Source organism: Ostrea edulis, chromosome 10, assembly GCF_947568905.1.
Source record: "Ostrea edulis chromosome 10, xbOstEdul1.1, whole genome shotgun sequence".
Taxonomy (NCBI): Eukaryota; Metazoa; Mollusca; class Bivalvia; order Ostreida; family Ostreidae; genus Ostrea; species Ostrea edulis.
Window position 1 is genome coordinate 33,228,770 of NC_079173.1, and position 15,288 is coordinate 33,244,057.

The window sequence follows — 15,288 nt, forward strand, 5'->3', positions numbered from 1 at the left end:
GAATGCAAGAAAAATGCTTTAAACATTCTAATGGCTTGAGTAGAACAATTTAATGACACAGATCACAGAGTAATGATTGGTTCGTGAATAGATGTTGACAACAGCACAATTCATCGAACAAATGATATATAAATGGCCTGTGTATCGTTACAGTATGTAATTTTTAAGTGATCACAAAAGTTTATATATCTGGAATTGCGTTTGCTACAATAACAACGAATTCTTTTCCCTGTGAAATCAAATATGTCTACAGATTTCCCTGTGAGCGCTATTTATTGAATCAATACAAAGTCACCCAAAATCTATTCTGACAAAATACCAATTTTGATTTAAAGTATTAAATTATAGAACACTCATGAAATAAATAAATTCTATAGTATATGCAATTTTTTGGTTTGATTCTTTGAAATTGTGTGGGGTTTTTTTTTTTTAATTCTGATAAAAATACATATGCATCCTTGTTATGGGTATCTGTACCTGTTTTTATGCACCCTCCTCTTACATCGGATGAGGTATTGAAGGCGATCGGACAGACCAGCTCAGTTAAAGCGCCAGGTATGGACAGAATTCACTGTATGTTAAATTTGTAGAACTTCTATTTCCACAATGATAACAAAAATTTCATCTGCAAGTTAATTTCATTCTATACAGAATGTTTAAAAAGTACAGGGAATGAAAATCACTTTGCTGTAAGTTGTAATTCATTATGAGCGTGTTCGCTGTAACTGTGTTTTACTGTAAGTGTGAATTCATTATGATCGTGTTCACTGTAACTGTGTTTTACTGTAAGCGTGAATTCATTATAAGCATGTTCATTGTAACCGTGTTTTACTGTAAGTGTGAATTCATTATGAGCGTGTTCACTGTAACTGTGTTTTACTGTAAGCGTGAATTCATTATAAGCTTGTTCGCTGTAACCATGTTTTGCTGACATGCAAAGTCCATGTCAGTTTCAAATTCCTGAATTTGTTAGAAAAATCATTTACATAATGTACTATTAAATTGCAGATCATAAGTATAAGCTTTTGTTGAAATCATAAGTATAAGCTTTTGTTGGAATCATAAGTATAAGCTTTTGTTGGAATCAAAAGTATAAGCTTTTGTTGGAATCATAAGTATAAGCTTTTGTTGGAATCATAAGTATAAGCTTTTGTTGGACAATCTCTCCATTGATTTTACGTTGTGTTTTATCAATTTATGTAGTTTTTGGTTATAGGTAAAATGTATTTAGACTTCAAAATTTAGATTTCAAAAGAAAGTATATTCTAATTGCATTGTTTATTGTCATTCTTGTTAAGATCATCAGGAGTGATGTTAATTGTCATTCTTGTTAAGATCATTACGAGTGATGTTAATTGTCATCCTTGTTAAGATCATTAGGAGTGATGTTAATTGTCATCCTTGTTAAGATCATTAGGAGTGATGTTAATTGTCATCCTTGTTAAGATCATTAGGAGTGATGTTAATTGTCATCCTTGTTAAGATCATTAGGAGTGATGTTAATTGTCATCCTTGTTAAGATCATTAGGAGTGATGTTAATTGTCATTCTTGTTAAGATCATTACGAGTGATGTAGATTAATGGTTATATTGGTGATAGAAAGCTTTATATCATTACAATCAGAGTCAGAAAAGAAGAGTTTGATGTTCTAGAATTTCCAAGATCAAGTCGAATCTCACCGAGGCTCAAGTCGTATGGCCTTTTATGGACATAAATGTATCTTATTTTGAAGATGTTCACGGAGATGGAGAGAAGCGTGACAGAAAACCTCGGGGAAGGAAGTCCGAGATGGGAAGCTTTCGAGGAATGTAAGGGGTTACTCTAGAGGAATGATTTTTTCAGCATATCTGTTATATATGTCTCATTATTGTTAGGTTCTCAGATGTTTATTTTGTAACAGAGTGCAGCAGGTTAAATCAATGTTGTTACTTAGATAACCAAAGTTAATTTACACTTTATATATTTTATGCACTGGTTTTTATGTTAAAACAAGATTTTTAAAAAATTTCATACCATTTACAGGCATCATATATTAACACCCCCCCACCCCCCTTAATTTGATCCCAGGAGTACAGGGGCAAAAATTAGGATGGTTGATGTTCTTGATAAGTTTTTAAAATGCTTGAATTCTATGGGTCTGGTGATTTTATGATAGTGATATTGTTAAACTCTTGCCAGTAAAACCTGTTGTGCTTCATTTGAAATGCATAACTCACAAAATGCATGATTTTCTTTTTTGCAGCAAAGAAGAAATTGGCAGAGCTGGTGAAAAAGACGGTGGTTAACCGCAAGAAACTGAAGAAAGACACGGATGAATATCTGTTTATAGACGCCCTGTTAGACTTCTCCACTGATGAGGAGCTCATCTTTTCGGAATCGACCACTTTCATAATAGGAGGATTTCACACCACGGGAAATCGTGAGTCGGCTTTTCTTCATTTTACTGGGTATAGTCAGTGTTTGAAATAACCATAAGCCTGACAACTCGAGATGCACACATTTTGCCAGGGGTGAACAAATTTCTTTAAAGAGATTCCTTAAAGAGATGACTGACAGAACTAAATAAAAATTAAGATCTATCAACTCTACTTATCCTACTGGTAACAAAGGGGCTTTATAAAATTATATATTATGATAAAGCGATATTATAATTAATCGCTTTAATTAGAAGATGGTTTTAATTAATAAAGTAATTTCAAGAATGGGAGTTATTTTCATTTTATTATCTACACAATATATACTGATTCTTTATTTCCTTAAGCTATACAGCTCATCGGTTATAAATACAAAATATTTACAAATATATACAAATAATACAGTAGAGGGTGAGTAGACTGAACCCTTACCCCCAGTTCTAACAGGACGTGCATTGAACCAGAACAGGATTTGAACCCTGGTTTGGTGTTTTTTTTTTCTCTCGATAAAACTTGTATACCTTATATCCTCCATCCACAGTTTTAACTTGGGCAATCTACTTTTTGGCAACGCATCAGGATATACAGGATAAAGTCTACAAAGAGATCAAACAAGTCGTAGGAGATGAAGACGTGAGCCCACAGTCTGCCTCGGAATTAGTGTAAGACTGGTATCCACAATATTATAATGTTTTAATGGCCGTTTGATTGTACACACAGAACAATACGCAGACGACTTGACTCGGGTTCGTTAGGGGACATGTATGAATTGCAGTACTTACAGACTGATTGTTTCCTTTATCATTTGTAAAACTTCTTCTTTAATTTTGATTATACTGTATAAAAACAAATTTAGGAAAACCAGAAAGGGATGTACCAAAATTGGGAGTTTCATAACCCCAGGGTTCTGACTCTAGGTAGGGTCCAAAATAGTCATATAGTGTTAATGTTACATATAGTATATGATGTTTGGTATGTTGGTTTACCATAAGATAGAGTATCACTTTCCATTTTGATGACCTTTGACCTGGACCTTTTATAAAAGGTCAAATAATAGAATTGTTTGGTATTTTTGTTGTCCGGACCATAACTTTTTTGTCTTTTGACATAGGCCTTTGATACTTGGTATGTGGGTATACAATGATAAGACAATGTGCCATGTGCCATTTTTTGCTGACCTTTTATGCAGAGATCAAATAATAGAATTTTGGGAGCATTTATTTTTTGTCCAGATCATAACTTTTTTTGTGTTTTGATATTTGGTATGTTGGCAAGTTTTAATTTACTATCATATGTTACAACACTGTTCCTTGTTTGAAGCTCATATACATATAGGTGACTGTTATGTACCGTAAGTCTTAATTTTCCACTTTAAAGATGATCCCTAAAAATGTTTTTAAAAAACTTTGGAAAATGGAAGAGGAGACATCAGTTTTAGTGTGCTAAAACAATTCTTCCTTGTTGATTTATAATTTTCAACCTATTTGACAATACTATTTGTATTATTAACTTTGAAGTTTAATTCTAATATTCACCACTCCAGGTATTTCAACCAGGTTATTGATGAGACGATGCGGTGCGCTGTGGTGGCTCCTTGGGCTGCGAGGTTTCAGGATTTTGACTCTGAACTGGGAGGCCATAAAATTCCCAAAAATGTAAGACAGCTGCCTTTGTAAACAGTAAATGTGCTGCATGTGTCAGCAGAGATTTATTTCGTATCGCTATTACCGGTATCTCACGAAAAAATGACTATATTTTCTGAATGTAAGTAGTTTCAATGGCTATTAATTTTTATCAGTAAAGATCTGGCAAGTGATCATCAGGTTTTGAGACCAGGACCTGGGTAAAAATAACACCCTAAAATATCGCGTTTTTAAAATGCTGAATATTTCAAAACAAAATGTATTACAATCAGGGGTCGAAATTAACTTTTTCTACCACAGGCTAATTTTAGCCTGTGGGTAAAAAATCCACAGGCTAAAATGAAAACCTACAAGCTAAAATGAAAATAATGAAGCAGTGCTCTTTTTATATATATATATTTTCAATCAGTGATTTTCCCCATCATTACTGAGCCTAGTGGGTCAACAGGCAGCGTTTGGACAAGACACTAAGTTACGTAAGTCATATGGTGCAATGTCTAGGTCTCTTGATTATCGCACCTCTAACAGTCTAATCCACGACTTGTTTACCGCAGGTCTAGATCCAGTCTTCCAATTTCATGCCACATCAGGGTTGTCACTAGTGATTTTTTAAAGCGAATACAGGACTCATGGCTTTATAAGCAGCACGATTACGAGTCCTATGACTTTTTTGATAATCGTCTACGCGGTGAGAAATACACCCGTGTCGTCACTACAACCCGACCTCAATATGACAATGACATTCTCATGATTCTGATAAAAATAACTACCGGAAGACTTGGTAAAACATAGATTCCGATATTTTTTTGTAGATAAATGAATAACAAAAACGTCATACTTGGAATTATTCAATTTAATCACCCCTATAGGTGAACAGGACTCGTGGCACATGTCGATATGCGATGTCCAATCTCTAAAGCATTTGTTTGACTCCGAGTTTCTTAAAAAATCATAAAAGAAAAATCCGGATAAAAACGGTTATTGAAATCGGTCGTTCATGTAAGCGTTTGTATGATTCAGAGTGCAAGTTTGAGAAAAGCGAATAGCGCATCACCGTATAAAACGGATACGATACGATCATAGTTTGTAAATCACCACTCGCTAAGATTTTCGAGTGTCCATTATTTTTACTCGCTATTTTTCACATGTACTCGCTAATTTCGACCCCTGACAATATACAATTTATCAAATTTCACCATAAAAATCATTTATAGGATGCGATATGATTTACTAAGGGTCCTCATCCTATGTAGTTACGTAAGTGGTGGCACGTACTTGTATGTTTTAACCACCATCGAATACTGTGACATCAGTTCTGGGATCTTCATAACCTCGATCCTGCATCCAAGGACAAATACAGAAGCTGTTTCTAAACGTGTAATTTGTAGAATGAATAACATACCTGTTTACAGGCTACATTGGAATAATGCCCTCAGCTGATCATTGGGGAAAATAGTATCTGTATCAGGGACAGTATATGATTGTTATTACCCTCATAGCCAGTAAATGTGTGTTAATGGAAGTACCCAACATGTCATCGCAATATATCCAAATATTTACCAAACACTACCGATGTAATGAGTTCTCACAAGAATACAATGTTATATCCGATACTTTTATGTAAGTGAATTTTACATATGCCTAATCTGCATATGATCTGTTCCTGTCAACTCGACGTGATCCAACTATTCGGATCAAGTTCCTGTAGTAATGATAAATTTATTATATACCCTCTTATGCATTTTAAATCCACATTTATAAGATAGTAAATGTAATCCAAATTATCAAAAACACAGACATACCATACAATTATATTTTGTGTACGCAGTTTTGTTTGTGACGCGGTCAATATTTTCCACAAATAACGTTGCGTTGATGCATTGTGACGTTATTGTTATGGCACCAGTTTCAGAGGATACTGAATATGAAATCAGAAAATTACAGTGTGTGATCCGGAAAACCGGATCACACACTGTGAAATCCACAGTATCAAAGAACGATACATTGTTGGGTATATGGTAAAATGTTATATCCAATACTTTTATGTAAGTGAATTTTACATATGCCTAATCTGCATACAGGATGATATTATAACCGCCTGACCTTTCCATATGGCATTCATTTTCCATTTGTCACTGTAGACGCCAGTGATCCACGCTCTTGGTGTTAGTCTGAAAAATGAAAAGTACTACCCAGCTCCAGACAAGTAAGACTCATGTATCTCTTTTTTTTCTATTTTTTTTTTTGCACCAAACATTTAAAGAATAACAGATTTTTAGTTCACCTGAGTCCCTCAGGAGCTAATGTGTTTGGTAATTGTCTGTCGCCATCCGTCAAGATTTAAACATAATCAACTTGACTATTTCTCATAAGATTTGGTATTGAAAATCTTTTGGATAAGGGTAACTAGAAATATAGATTTCATAGTCAGTACATCCCCGGGACTGAGGAATGGAGTCAAAACCTTTTTTTTTTTAAAATTATGTAGTCTTTAAAAAGCTTCTTCTTTTGTCTGGGACATGTAGGAGGAAGGATGTTTCTACAAGAATTGTGAAATTCATGGCCCTTGGGTCAAGGGTTCTAATGCTAGGGCAAGGCTTTATGACTCTTAAACTGATCACGCATTTAATGCTTTAAAAATATTTTTAACTCTTGCTCAGCTTGAAGAAAAAGTAAATAATTATGTATTTGTTTATAAAAATCATGAAACCCTAAACCAAAATTGTGAAATTCATAACTCCTTTACCAGGCGTCAAGGTGGGACCAAAATACGTACATGTATGTATGGTGAAAATGCAGGTCATGTGACAATGTCTAGATGTATTCTTCATTATTTTTATGTATTGAAAAGACCTACGGTTTGGATAGCTATAAAAGGCATGTAGTTTTGTACTATAATTGCGAAACATTTTGTCCAGTAAATTCATCCTCTCCAGTTTGGTGTTTGGTGCATTGTGACAAAATGCTGTATTTATGGCTGTCCATGAAGACTACTACCAAACTTGTGGAATTCATGACTCTTGAACTAATTATACTTTAGGGGTAGCAATCATTTAGCGAAAATACAGAACATGGTTTTTAATGTTCTTTATTTTTGCACATTGAAAAAGCTAAATCTGGAAAGTTTAAGGTCACTTCATTTTCATTTTTTCTTTTATTATTGACACACCTTGTTTGATTGAACTGTTTTGAAAAGTTGTGGCATGATATCCAGGTAAATGTTTATAACAGGTAATATCATGATTTAATCACATTGTATCAGCTGTAGAAATATGTATTAACCCAGTCAATATTTCCATCAGTGAATGTTAGTTTCTAATTGCTGTCTCTATCTTCACAGGTTTGATCCAGATCGATTTAGTCCAGAAAACACAAAGTCCAGACCAGGGCTTGCTTTCCAGCCGTTCGGATTCGCTGGCAAGAGAATCTGTCCTGGGTACAAATTTGCTTACGCTGAGGTCACAATTGGACTGGTGGCTTTGCTTAGAAAGTTCAAGGTGAAAATGGTTGAAGGTCAGGTTGTGACCCCTGTTCACAATTTTGTAACCTCCCCAGCAGAGGAGATCTGGATCACAATTCAGAAGAGATGAAACACATCTAAAATAATTGTATTTTTCATTGATTTGAAGCAAAAAGAATAGAAATGACTGTGGGCATGATTCGATACATGTATATTAGCAATTGCTTTTTGAGGTTTAAAACCAAAGGTTGTTTGTGCTCTTTTCACTCCATGGAGGCAATTATGTTTACATTTCTTTTGTTTTATTTTCAATGTAAACTTGTGCACTTTGTAAAGTTTTTGTAAAAGTTCATTGTTGTTAAATACTATCAATATCAACCACAACATCATTGGAATACATACAACTGTTGATGTTGTAAAATCTACAATACTTCTTAATTACGTATTTATCATGTGATAAAAGATTTCTGCATCCCAGATGTGAACGCGGGCCCATACCCTTTATTACACACTGTGTATCATCACCCTTTGTTATACGTTTCTTGTACATTTCATTTTGTAATAACTCAGATTTCCTCCACTATAAAGTAGACAACGTTTTGTAACAATGGACAAACGTACATGTATGTCTGCAAGAAAATTAGAGATATAAGAGAGAGAATGAACTCTTAAAAAGATGTATTGCATTTGAATATAATGAGAAGAAATTGGAGCCTGTCGTAGTTTACATAAGTTTTGCAAAGTACTAAAATTAACTGCGAATTCCATGTGGAAAATACTACATGCACCAATCACATAATCCAACCCAAAACTAAAAGACGGGACAGTTATTCCTGAAGTCCCCAGGAGATATATTACACAGTTTTTATATTTAGTCATCAAAATGAACTGCAAATGCAAAGTGACTGTCTGTAACATTTGATAACACAAGCGAAATTTAGCATGATTTACAAAGTGTACATCTAGTCATCAAAATAAACTGGAAATTTAATAATTTAACACAAGCAAAATATAGCTTGTGATAAATTTACAAAGCATACATCTAGTCATCCAAAATAAATTGGAAATGCAAAGTAACTACCTGTAACATTTGATGATTTAACACAAGCGAAATATAGCTTGTGATAATTAACATAGCATCTTTCATGTTTGTGAATTTGTTGGGCATAATAGTCATGTATAAACAATATTTATATTGGCTTTGCAAGCTGGTCAATTTCAGTAAGGTCACTTAGTGATGTTAATAATTGTTGCTGTAAAGTGTCATCCCTGCACACAATTTAGAATTGTACTAATGTCATGGTGGCAGGCTTAGAAATCATAGCATCATTTAGAGATGTTGTTGATTAAAGTATCAGACAATTTAGTGCAATGCTGCTCATTCTCTGGAAGTGAAACACTTCTTTCTGATGTTAATTATTCATTTTCTGTACATCCATTGTTTTTTTTTTTTTAAGCTTAGTAGTAAATAATCATTTTTTTTTATATAAAGATACATATCATGATGCTGTTGTTGTTTGTGATCCAACATTCCAACCCACATAAAGCGGTCAAAGTGTGGGGGTGGTAGTTTGGGGAGGGGGGATGAAGATTGATTGATTGATGTTTTCCACCACTCAACAATTTTTCATTTATCTGGTGGTGCCCAGTTGTTATTGGTGGAAGAGAACCCAGATACAATGTACCTGGGAAGAGACAACCGACCTTCTGCAAGTACACTGGGAAACTTTCTCACTTACCGGCGCGAGCGAGATGAAGAGGTTATAAGGAAGGATGGGTGTGAAACATAACTCTTGAACAATCTTCACAGTTTTTATATGAATTTGGACGGGAGGGACTTCAATCCTACAAACTGGCATGCTTGCCAATAGAACAAAGGGCATTCAATATGTTTTCTTGCACCATTTTATCCAAAAGGCCTTATATTCACGAGGAAGTGATGAAAGGGTTACAGGCCTGGATTTCTTAAAATAAACTTAATAAAATTTTAAATTGAGATTTTTTATATGCCCGCATAAAAATGCGGGCGTATTATGCTATACTGCTGTCATCCGTTTGTCCCTTTCACTTTGTATTCGCAACTCCTCCTAAACCCTTTGGGGAATTTTGATGAAACTTGGTACAAAGAAAGATCACAATGTGGAGATGTGCATATTGCAAGGGGAATGCTGCACTATTTTTGAAGGAGTTAAGGCCCTTTGACTCAGAGTTATTTTATGCAAGTACCTTGTCTTTGCAACTCCTCTTAAACCCTTTGGGGATTTCAATGAAACTTAGTACAAAGAAAGATCACAATGTGTAGATGTGCATATTACAAGGAAAATGCTGTCCTACTATTTTTGAAGGGGGTACACTGGTGGAATTTAGAGGGGGCGCTGCCCCCCCCCCCCCCCCCCCCCCATCTTGTTTCGGAAAATGTACTAAACGATAAAAGAAGCAATAATTTCTTCCACTCCCAGAGAAATAAATGACAACAGTTTTTGATTTCTTGAATTACTTTATTGGGAGAACTTAATTTTTAAAAAAAACAAAACAAAAAACCTTAAAATTTGGGTCATTTTATTAATTTCACATTATCAAAATGATAGAAAATAGTACAAATAACTAAATAGGAGAAATATTTCAAGCCCCATAAAATCCAGGAGCTTCCGGGGATTCGCCCCCTGGACCCCCACCAGGGCTTCCCACTGCCTCATAACGTGACGCCCCCTGTAACCGCAATTCAAGGTACAGCCCTTGGACTTAGATTTGTTTAATGCAAAATACATTGTAATTGCAACTCCGACGAAATCCTTTTCTGGATAATCCTTTCTTACGTGTTCAAATTCCTGGGTTAATAATGTATGCGGGCGTATCATGTACTGGTCTAGCGGTGCCCTATTTTTGAGAATCTAAGCCATGTTCCGGATTTTTTATTTTGATTTTATTTATTTATTTTAGTTTTTTTTTTGGGGGGGGGGGTGTTAGCTACATGTATTTAGTTCGATTACATTATGTGTACTCGGACGACAGTTCACATGAAAACAATTACAAAACATAATGCATCTGAATTGAAAGATGGGCAAATGCATGTAGATCTAAAGATCCTATTTAACCATTTGATTTTGCACGGAATATGTAACTATACCTGCAGACAATATGTAACACGATATTTCAGGTGGGTTTCACTGTTTATTTAGTTTTTTAATTTTTTTTACTATTCCGCAAATATATATAACGATTCCGCAAATATCATGCCTGGATTACTTTGCGGAAAAATAGAAACATTTTTAAAAATTTGCGAAAAAGCAGGAAGTACATTTTTCGAAAGAAGATGGGTGACTTTATTGAGCAGAGAACCCACAGAAGGACATATATCAAATTAAAATTGAAACTCTCCAGAAAAAGAAAAATTTACATTCTAGTTACAACAATCAATCCATATTTTCCAAAAATGCTATTTCAAAGGAACATTGAAAAAAATCCTATTTAAAATCACGTATATGCGAAAAACGCACAAAATAACAATAAATTTGACTTTTCCAAGCAGATTTTCATATGGAGTGGGCCAAGTCTCCATTGTGAACTGAGTAAAATATGTTAGTACATGTTCAGGTGGCAGGGGACAGTTTCTTTGGTTTTGAAACATGTGGATAGGGGGTATACACCAACGTCAGATTATGACAGACTAATGAAAAATCATATTTCCCTTTTATGTCAATACTTGTATTTCATATTAGTGTAGTTAATAAATTATGACCCTAAATTACATGTAATCTATAAATACTGGTGCTGGTGCACAAAACATGCTCTGAGCAAGTTCCCCTTTTTTGCTTTGATTTTCCCTCATTTGGGCTAATCCGCACCACCCCCACACCATCACAGTACCAAACATGGGGATTTAGACACTGTGCACAATCAAGAACCCCATCTGCCCTTCTCAAAAATCTACCTCTCATATGGGGCCATCCACCTTCCCTCACAGCTACAGACCTTTTGCTAGACCCTGCATGTTTTCACCGGAATTTCTTCAGCAACTGACCACGTGTCTTAGTTTCGTATTTGCACCCATCTATATGCTAGGAATCATGGTGACACCTACATGTTGTATATCAACATTTTTACTAAGCACTCGGCTACATTTGACATGCATCCTAAAATTATTGTATACATTTTTACACATGTAATATCACTTCAAATACGGGGTAATTCCATTTTTTGAAAAAGTTGACTGGGGCCTATAGTGCGAAACTGTCCCCTGCTACCTCAGGTGTAAAATGTTTTTTGTAAATAAAAGTATGGAGACTTGACCCACTCGATGAAAAAAAATTACTTCTTGTATATATAACTTTTGTCGTATTATCAAGAAAATTACTATGTCCACGACGGGTTACATTACATAGCCTGAAATTCGTAATTTTGTAATGAGATGGATAGCCGAGGTGGTATAGCGGAGGTCTCAGTGAAAGTTTTCGACAGGCCCAGATTGCATAAATGTGGTTCGAATAGCAATTTTTCCTACCTATTATTTTTTCTTATGAATTATCAGACTTCCCATAATCATTTGTCTCTGGCATTTTATGCTAAGTTTTAATCATTGCATGCTGTCTTAATGATAATCACAAGTTATTGATTCCAACATGCATCGTAAACAAGTATGGGGCCTTTTGTGAAGTATGGATGTTGTAAACAACAATTTAAAGGAAAGGTAAAGAGTACAATTTCAACAATGCTTAAGAAGTTACATAAAGAGATCATGATAAAACCAAATATGCAACCAGTGTAGACTGTCTAAAGGCACAGTGAACTACAGTTCAATACAAAAACAAAATTAAATCAAGTGTCTGTTTTTGTCCCATTTGTATTTGGGCACCGTGTAATTCATGGACTGGAGTTATGGAGTGGAGTTTGGAGTGAAATTTTGGAGTCTGTTTTTTCTCTTTTCTTTAGTTTAATTTTTGCTTTCAAGCAAAAACTTAAATTAATTTCTTTTGTGGTTTTGTTTGTTAATAGAAGTAGTGTTCAATGGAATCTAATTTTGTGTCATCTAAAGCATGGGCACTAATGGAACACCCTTCCATTGTCTGTCTGTCTGTCCCTCTGCCACTAGGTGACACCTTATATCTATTGAACTGTAAGAGGTATTAGTTTAATATTTAGCCAAGACATTATGAAAAACACCAGCATCTCTGAAACTGGGTGTGAAGTATTCTGACCTTTCACTTAATTGGAAAACAATTCTATGAGCTAATGTAATCTAACAGAGCTTTCATTTTCAATTAGTATGTTACCTAAAACAGTGACAGTTTATTCTATGTTTTAATCAAATTTAACTGTTACATAAATAATGACCACCATTGCTTTCAACACATAATTGGAAGGTGATAAAACCCCATAACTAAATTTTATCTTTCTGTCACATCTTTGTTATGTCTGCTAAAACTTTTATAGGTTTTTTGACCACACAGCTGTACAATGTAGGTTAATAAAATGTTACAAGGTTGTTTGATTTTTGCAAATTCGTTCAAATAGCTACTTCCATGGTTTATATGCATTTCCATATAATCCATATTGAGGAAGATTATTCAATGATTTTTCTCTCGTTTACTTTAAATATGCAACTATCAACTTGGCTTCTTAACATGGCACTTTAAAAAGATTATCAATTCACATATACATTTACTTAAATAATATACTTTGCTATGCATTCAATATATTGGTGACTCATGTTGTTCTGCGGAAAACTAAGTTAACCCAACACTAGGTCACATAGATCAAAATTAAACGGTCCTTGTTCACAGTTTACTCAGGGTGTAAGGATTCTGGGCTTTCACTTAGAAAATTATCTATGAGCTAATGTAATCTAATAGAGCTTTCATTGTCAATTAGTGTACTATCTAAAACTGTGACAGTTTATTCAATGTTTAATAAAGATAAACTGTTTCAAAAACAATAAATACTTTGCTTTAATTGACTGGAGGTGTGATATGACCCGTGGCTGATTTTGTTGTTCTCGGGCAGCATTTTAATGAAGATATTTTACATTGCATCTGTCTGTTAGAATTATTAGGTTAGCACAAGGGAGAGAATGCTTACAGAATAGGAATGCAAGAGTGCAAGTTTTTGAGGGAGGGAGTGGACTATCACTACTATGTAGTGGTATAAGTGTATAACTTATTTTAAATATATTTTTGATAAGTTCAGATAACCAAATGAAAAAGATCTTTCTATTTGTTTTTATTATTTTCTATAAAGATAGGACTTTTTCTGTTAACTACACAATTTAAATCAATCGAGTTTCAAAGATATAAAAAATCTAAAACAATAACCGATTTATTTACCGACTCCACAAAAATAATATATTTGAATAACTCCGCCTTAATTTGATCCCACGACACTATATCTAGGCAATCAACAATAATGGAGAACAATGAAAACGAGGGGTAGACCAGCGAACACAAGCAGTTTAACAGATTTAGAGAGAAAAGCGAGGAAGAGATAGGGAGATATGGAGAGACTTAAAGAGAAAATTATGCTATATTAACAATATTATGTACATTCTTCCATCATGGCTTTAATTCTGTATTTTCCCGCAGTCATGCGCCTGGCGGACCTTATTAAGATTCAACAGAAAAGTTGAATGTCAATTTAACTATAGAAACAAGAGGTTCACCGAGTTCAAAATCGAAGATAATTTTAATTTTAGCGTACATAACATATACCATGTATATCTACGCTCAATTTCATATCATTTTTTAAGCTCAGATACGCCATATATAGCTTTAAAAATTAATTAATATTCTTAAAATTTTATGAAAAACGGTAGGTGTAACACCGAAAAATTGCTTTCTTTGCTATAAACTCTGAACCTAATAGCTCTTGAGAGGCTTGTTAACACATCTAATGAAACTGTATTTAAACAACCAGTAAGGCAGACTAAATCTGTTGATTAATTATGTTCAAAATATTTCCAAATATTTTGAAAGAACCGTAGTTATTTCGTCAGTATCATGTCTATCTATTCACTTCTGGTTTAATTTTCCCAAGTTCTGACTACTTACATAAGTGTCAGAAACATAAATTTTAACTGGGTCATTGTTCCTGTGAATTACTAATCAGATGTGAAGCAGACAACAATCATACAAAAATATTGAAGACTTTCAAACTAATACAAATTCTTGAACGTCTTTTTCCATTCATATTTTTTAAAAATCTCAGACTCCAAAATTTGACTCCAAACTCCACTCCATAACTCCACTCCATAACTCCAGTCCATGAATTACACGGTGCCTTGTATTTGCTGGGAAATCTAACATCAAATGTGCGTTCTGTAACTGTAAAACCGTTCTCAGAGTTGTACCAAACGATGCGAGAACTGATGCCTTTATCATATTCGGTATATTAGTACCAGTAGGTTGTAAACGCTGTTCAAAACAATAGTTGGGGGAAAACTGAATCCAAATCAAAGCATTAATACTGCACCATACAGAAAACGCTATTCCACATTTGATTTACACCACAAAACGTGAAGTTTCTCATTCACATCAGTTAATATGTCAATGGAAATGCGGAGTTCGTACTGTTGGATGTTGCGAGCATATATATGCAGTGTCATTTGGTACCTTGGGTACTCCAGGCGTCAGTGTAATTATGTGTGTGTTAAAGACCGCTTAATGTCTGGCATACATGTACATGATGCTGCCTGTGAAACAAATTCTGATGATGATTTTGATTAAATATTCTTCTTCGACGTATGATCTGTATATTTGTTTTTAATTCTAAATATTTTGGA

General features: G+C 34.3%; 1 protein-coding gene and 1 long non-coding RNA gene across 2 annotated transcripts in view; one reads left to right on the top strand and one right to left on the bottom strand.

Moving 5' to 3' along the window:
* Nucleotides 1-9,022, top strand: part of LOC125665840 (cytochrome P450 20A1-like) — an 18,449-nt gene extending 9,427 nt beyond the window's left edge. Inside the window, exons 6-11 of the mRNA XM_048898738.2 lie at nucleotides 1,733-1,808; nucleotides 2,243-2,419; nucleotides 2,956-3,076; nucleotides 3,958-4,069; nucleotides 6,199-6,263; nucleotides 7,398-9,022. Of these exons, the coding sequence (XP_048754695.2) occupies nucleotides 1,733-1,808; nucleotides 2,243-2,419; nucleotides 2,956-3,076; nucleotides 3,958-4,069; nucleotides 6,199-6,263; nucleotides 7,398-7,647 (801 nt within the window). The 3' untranslated portion in view covers nucleotides 7,648-9,022. The remainder of the gene's footprint in view (nucleotides 1-1,732; nucleotides 1,809-2,242; nucleotides 2,420-2,955; nucleotides 3,077-3,957; nucleotides 4,070-6,198; nucleotides 6,264-7,397) is intronic.
* Nucleotides 7,129-11,599, bottom strand: LOC130050735 (uncharacterized). The gene is made up of 2 exons (XR_008798981.1): nucleotides 11,449-11,599; nucleotides 7,129-7,654 (listed from the first exon to the last, which is right to left on the bottom strand). It is a non-coding gene; the product is annotated as an uncharacterized LOC130050735 (long non-coding RNA).
* Between the last annotated feature and the right edge of the window lie 3,689 nt (nucleotides 11,600-15,288).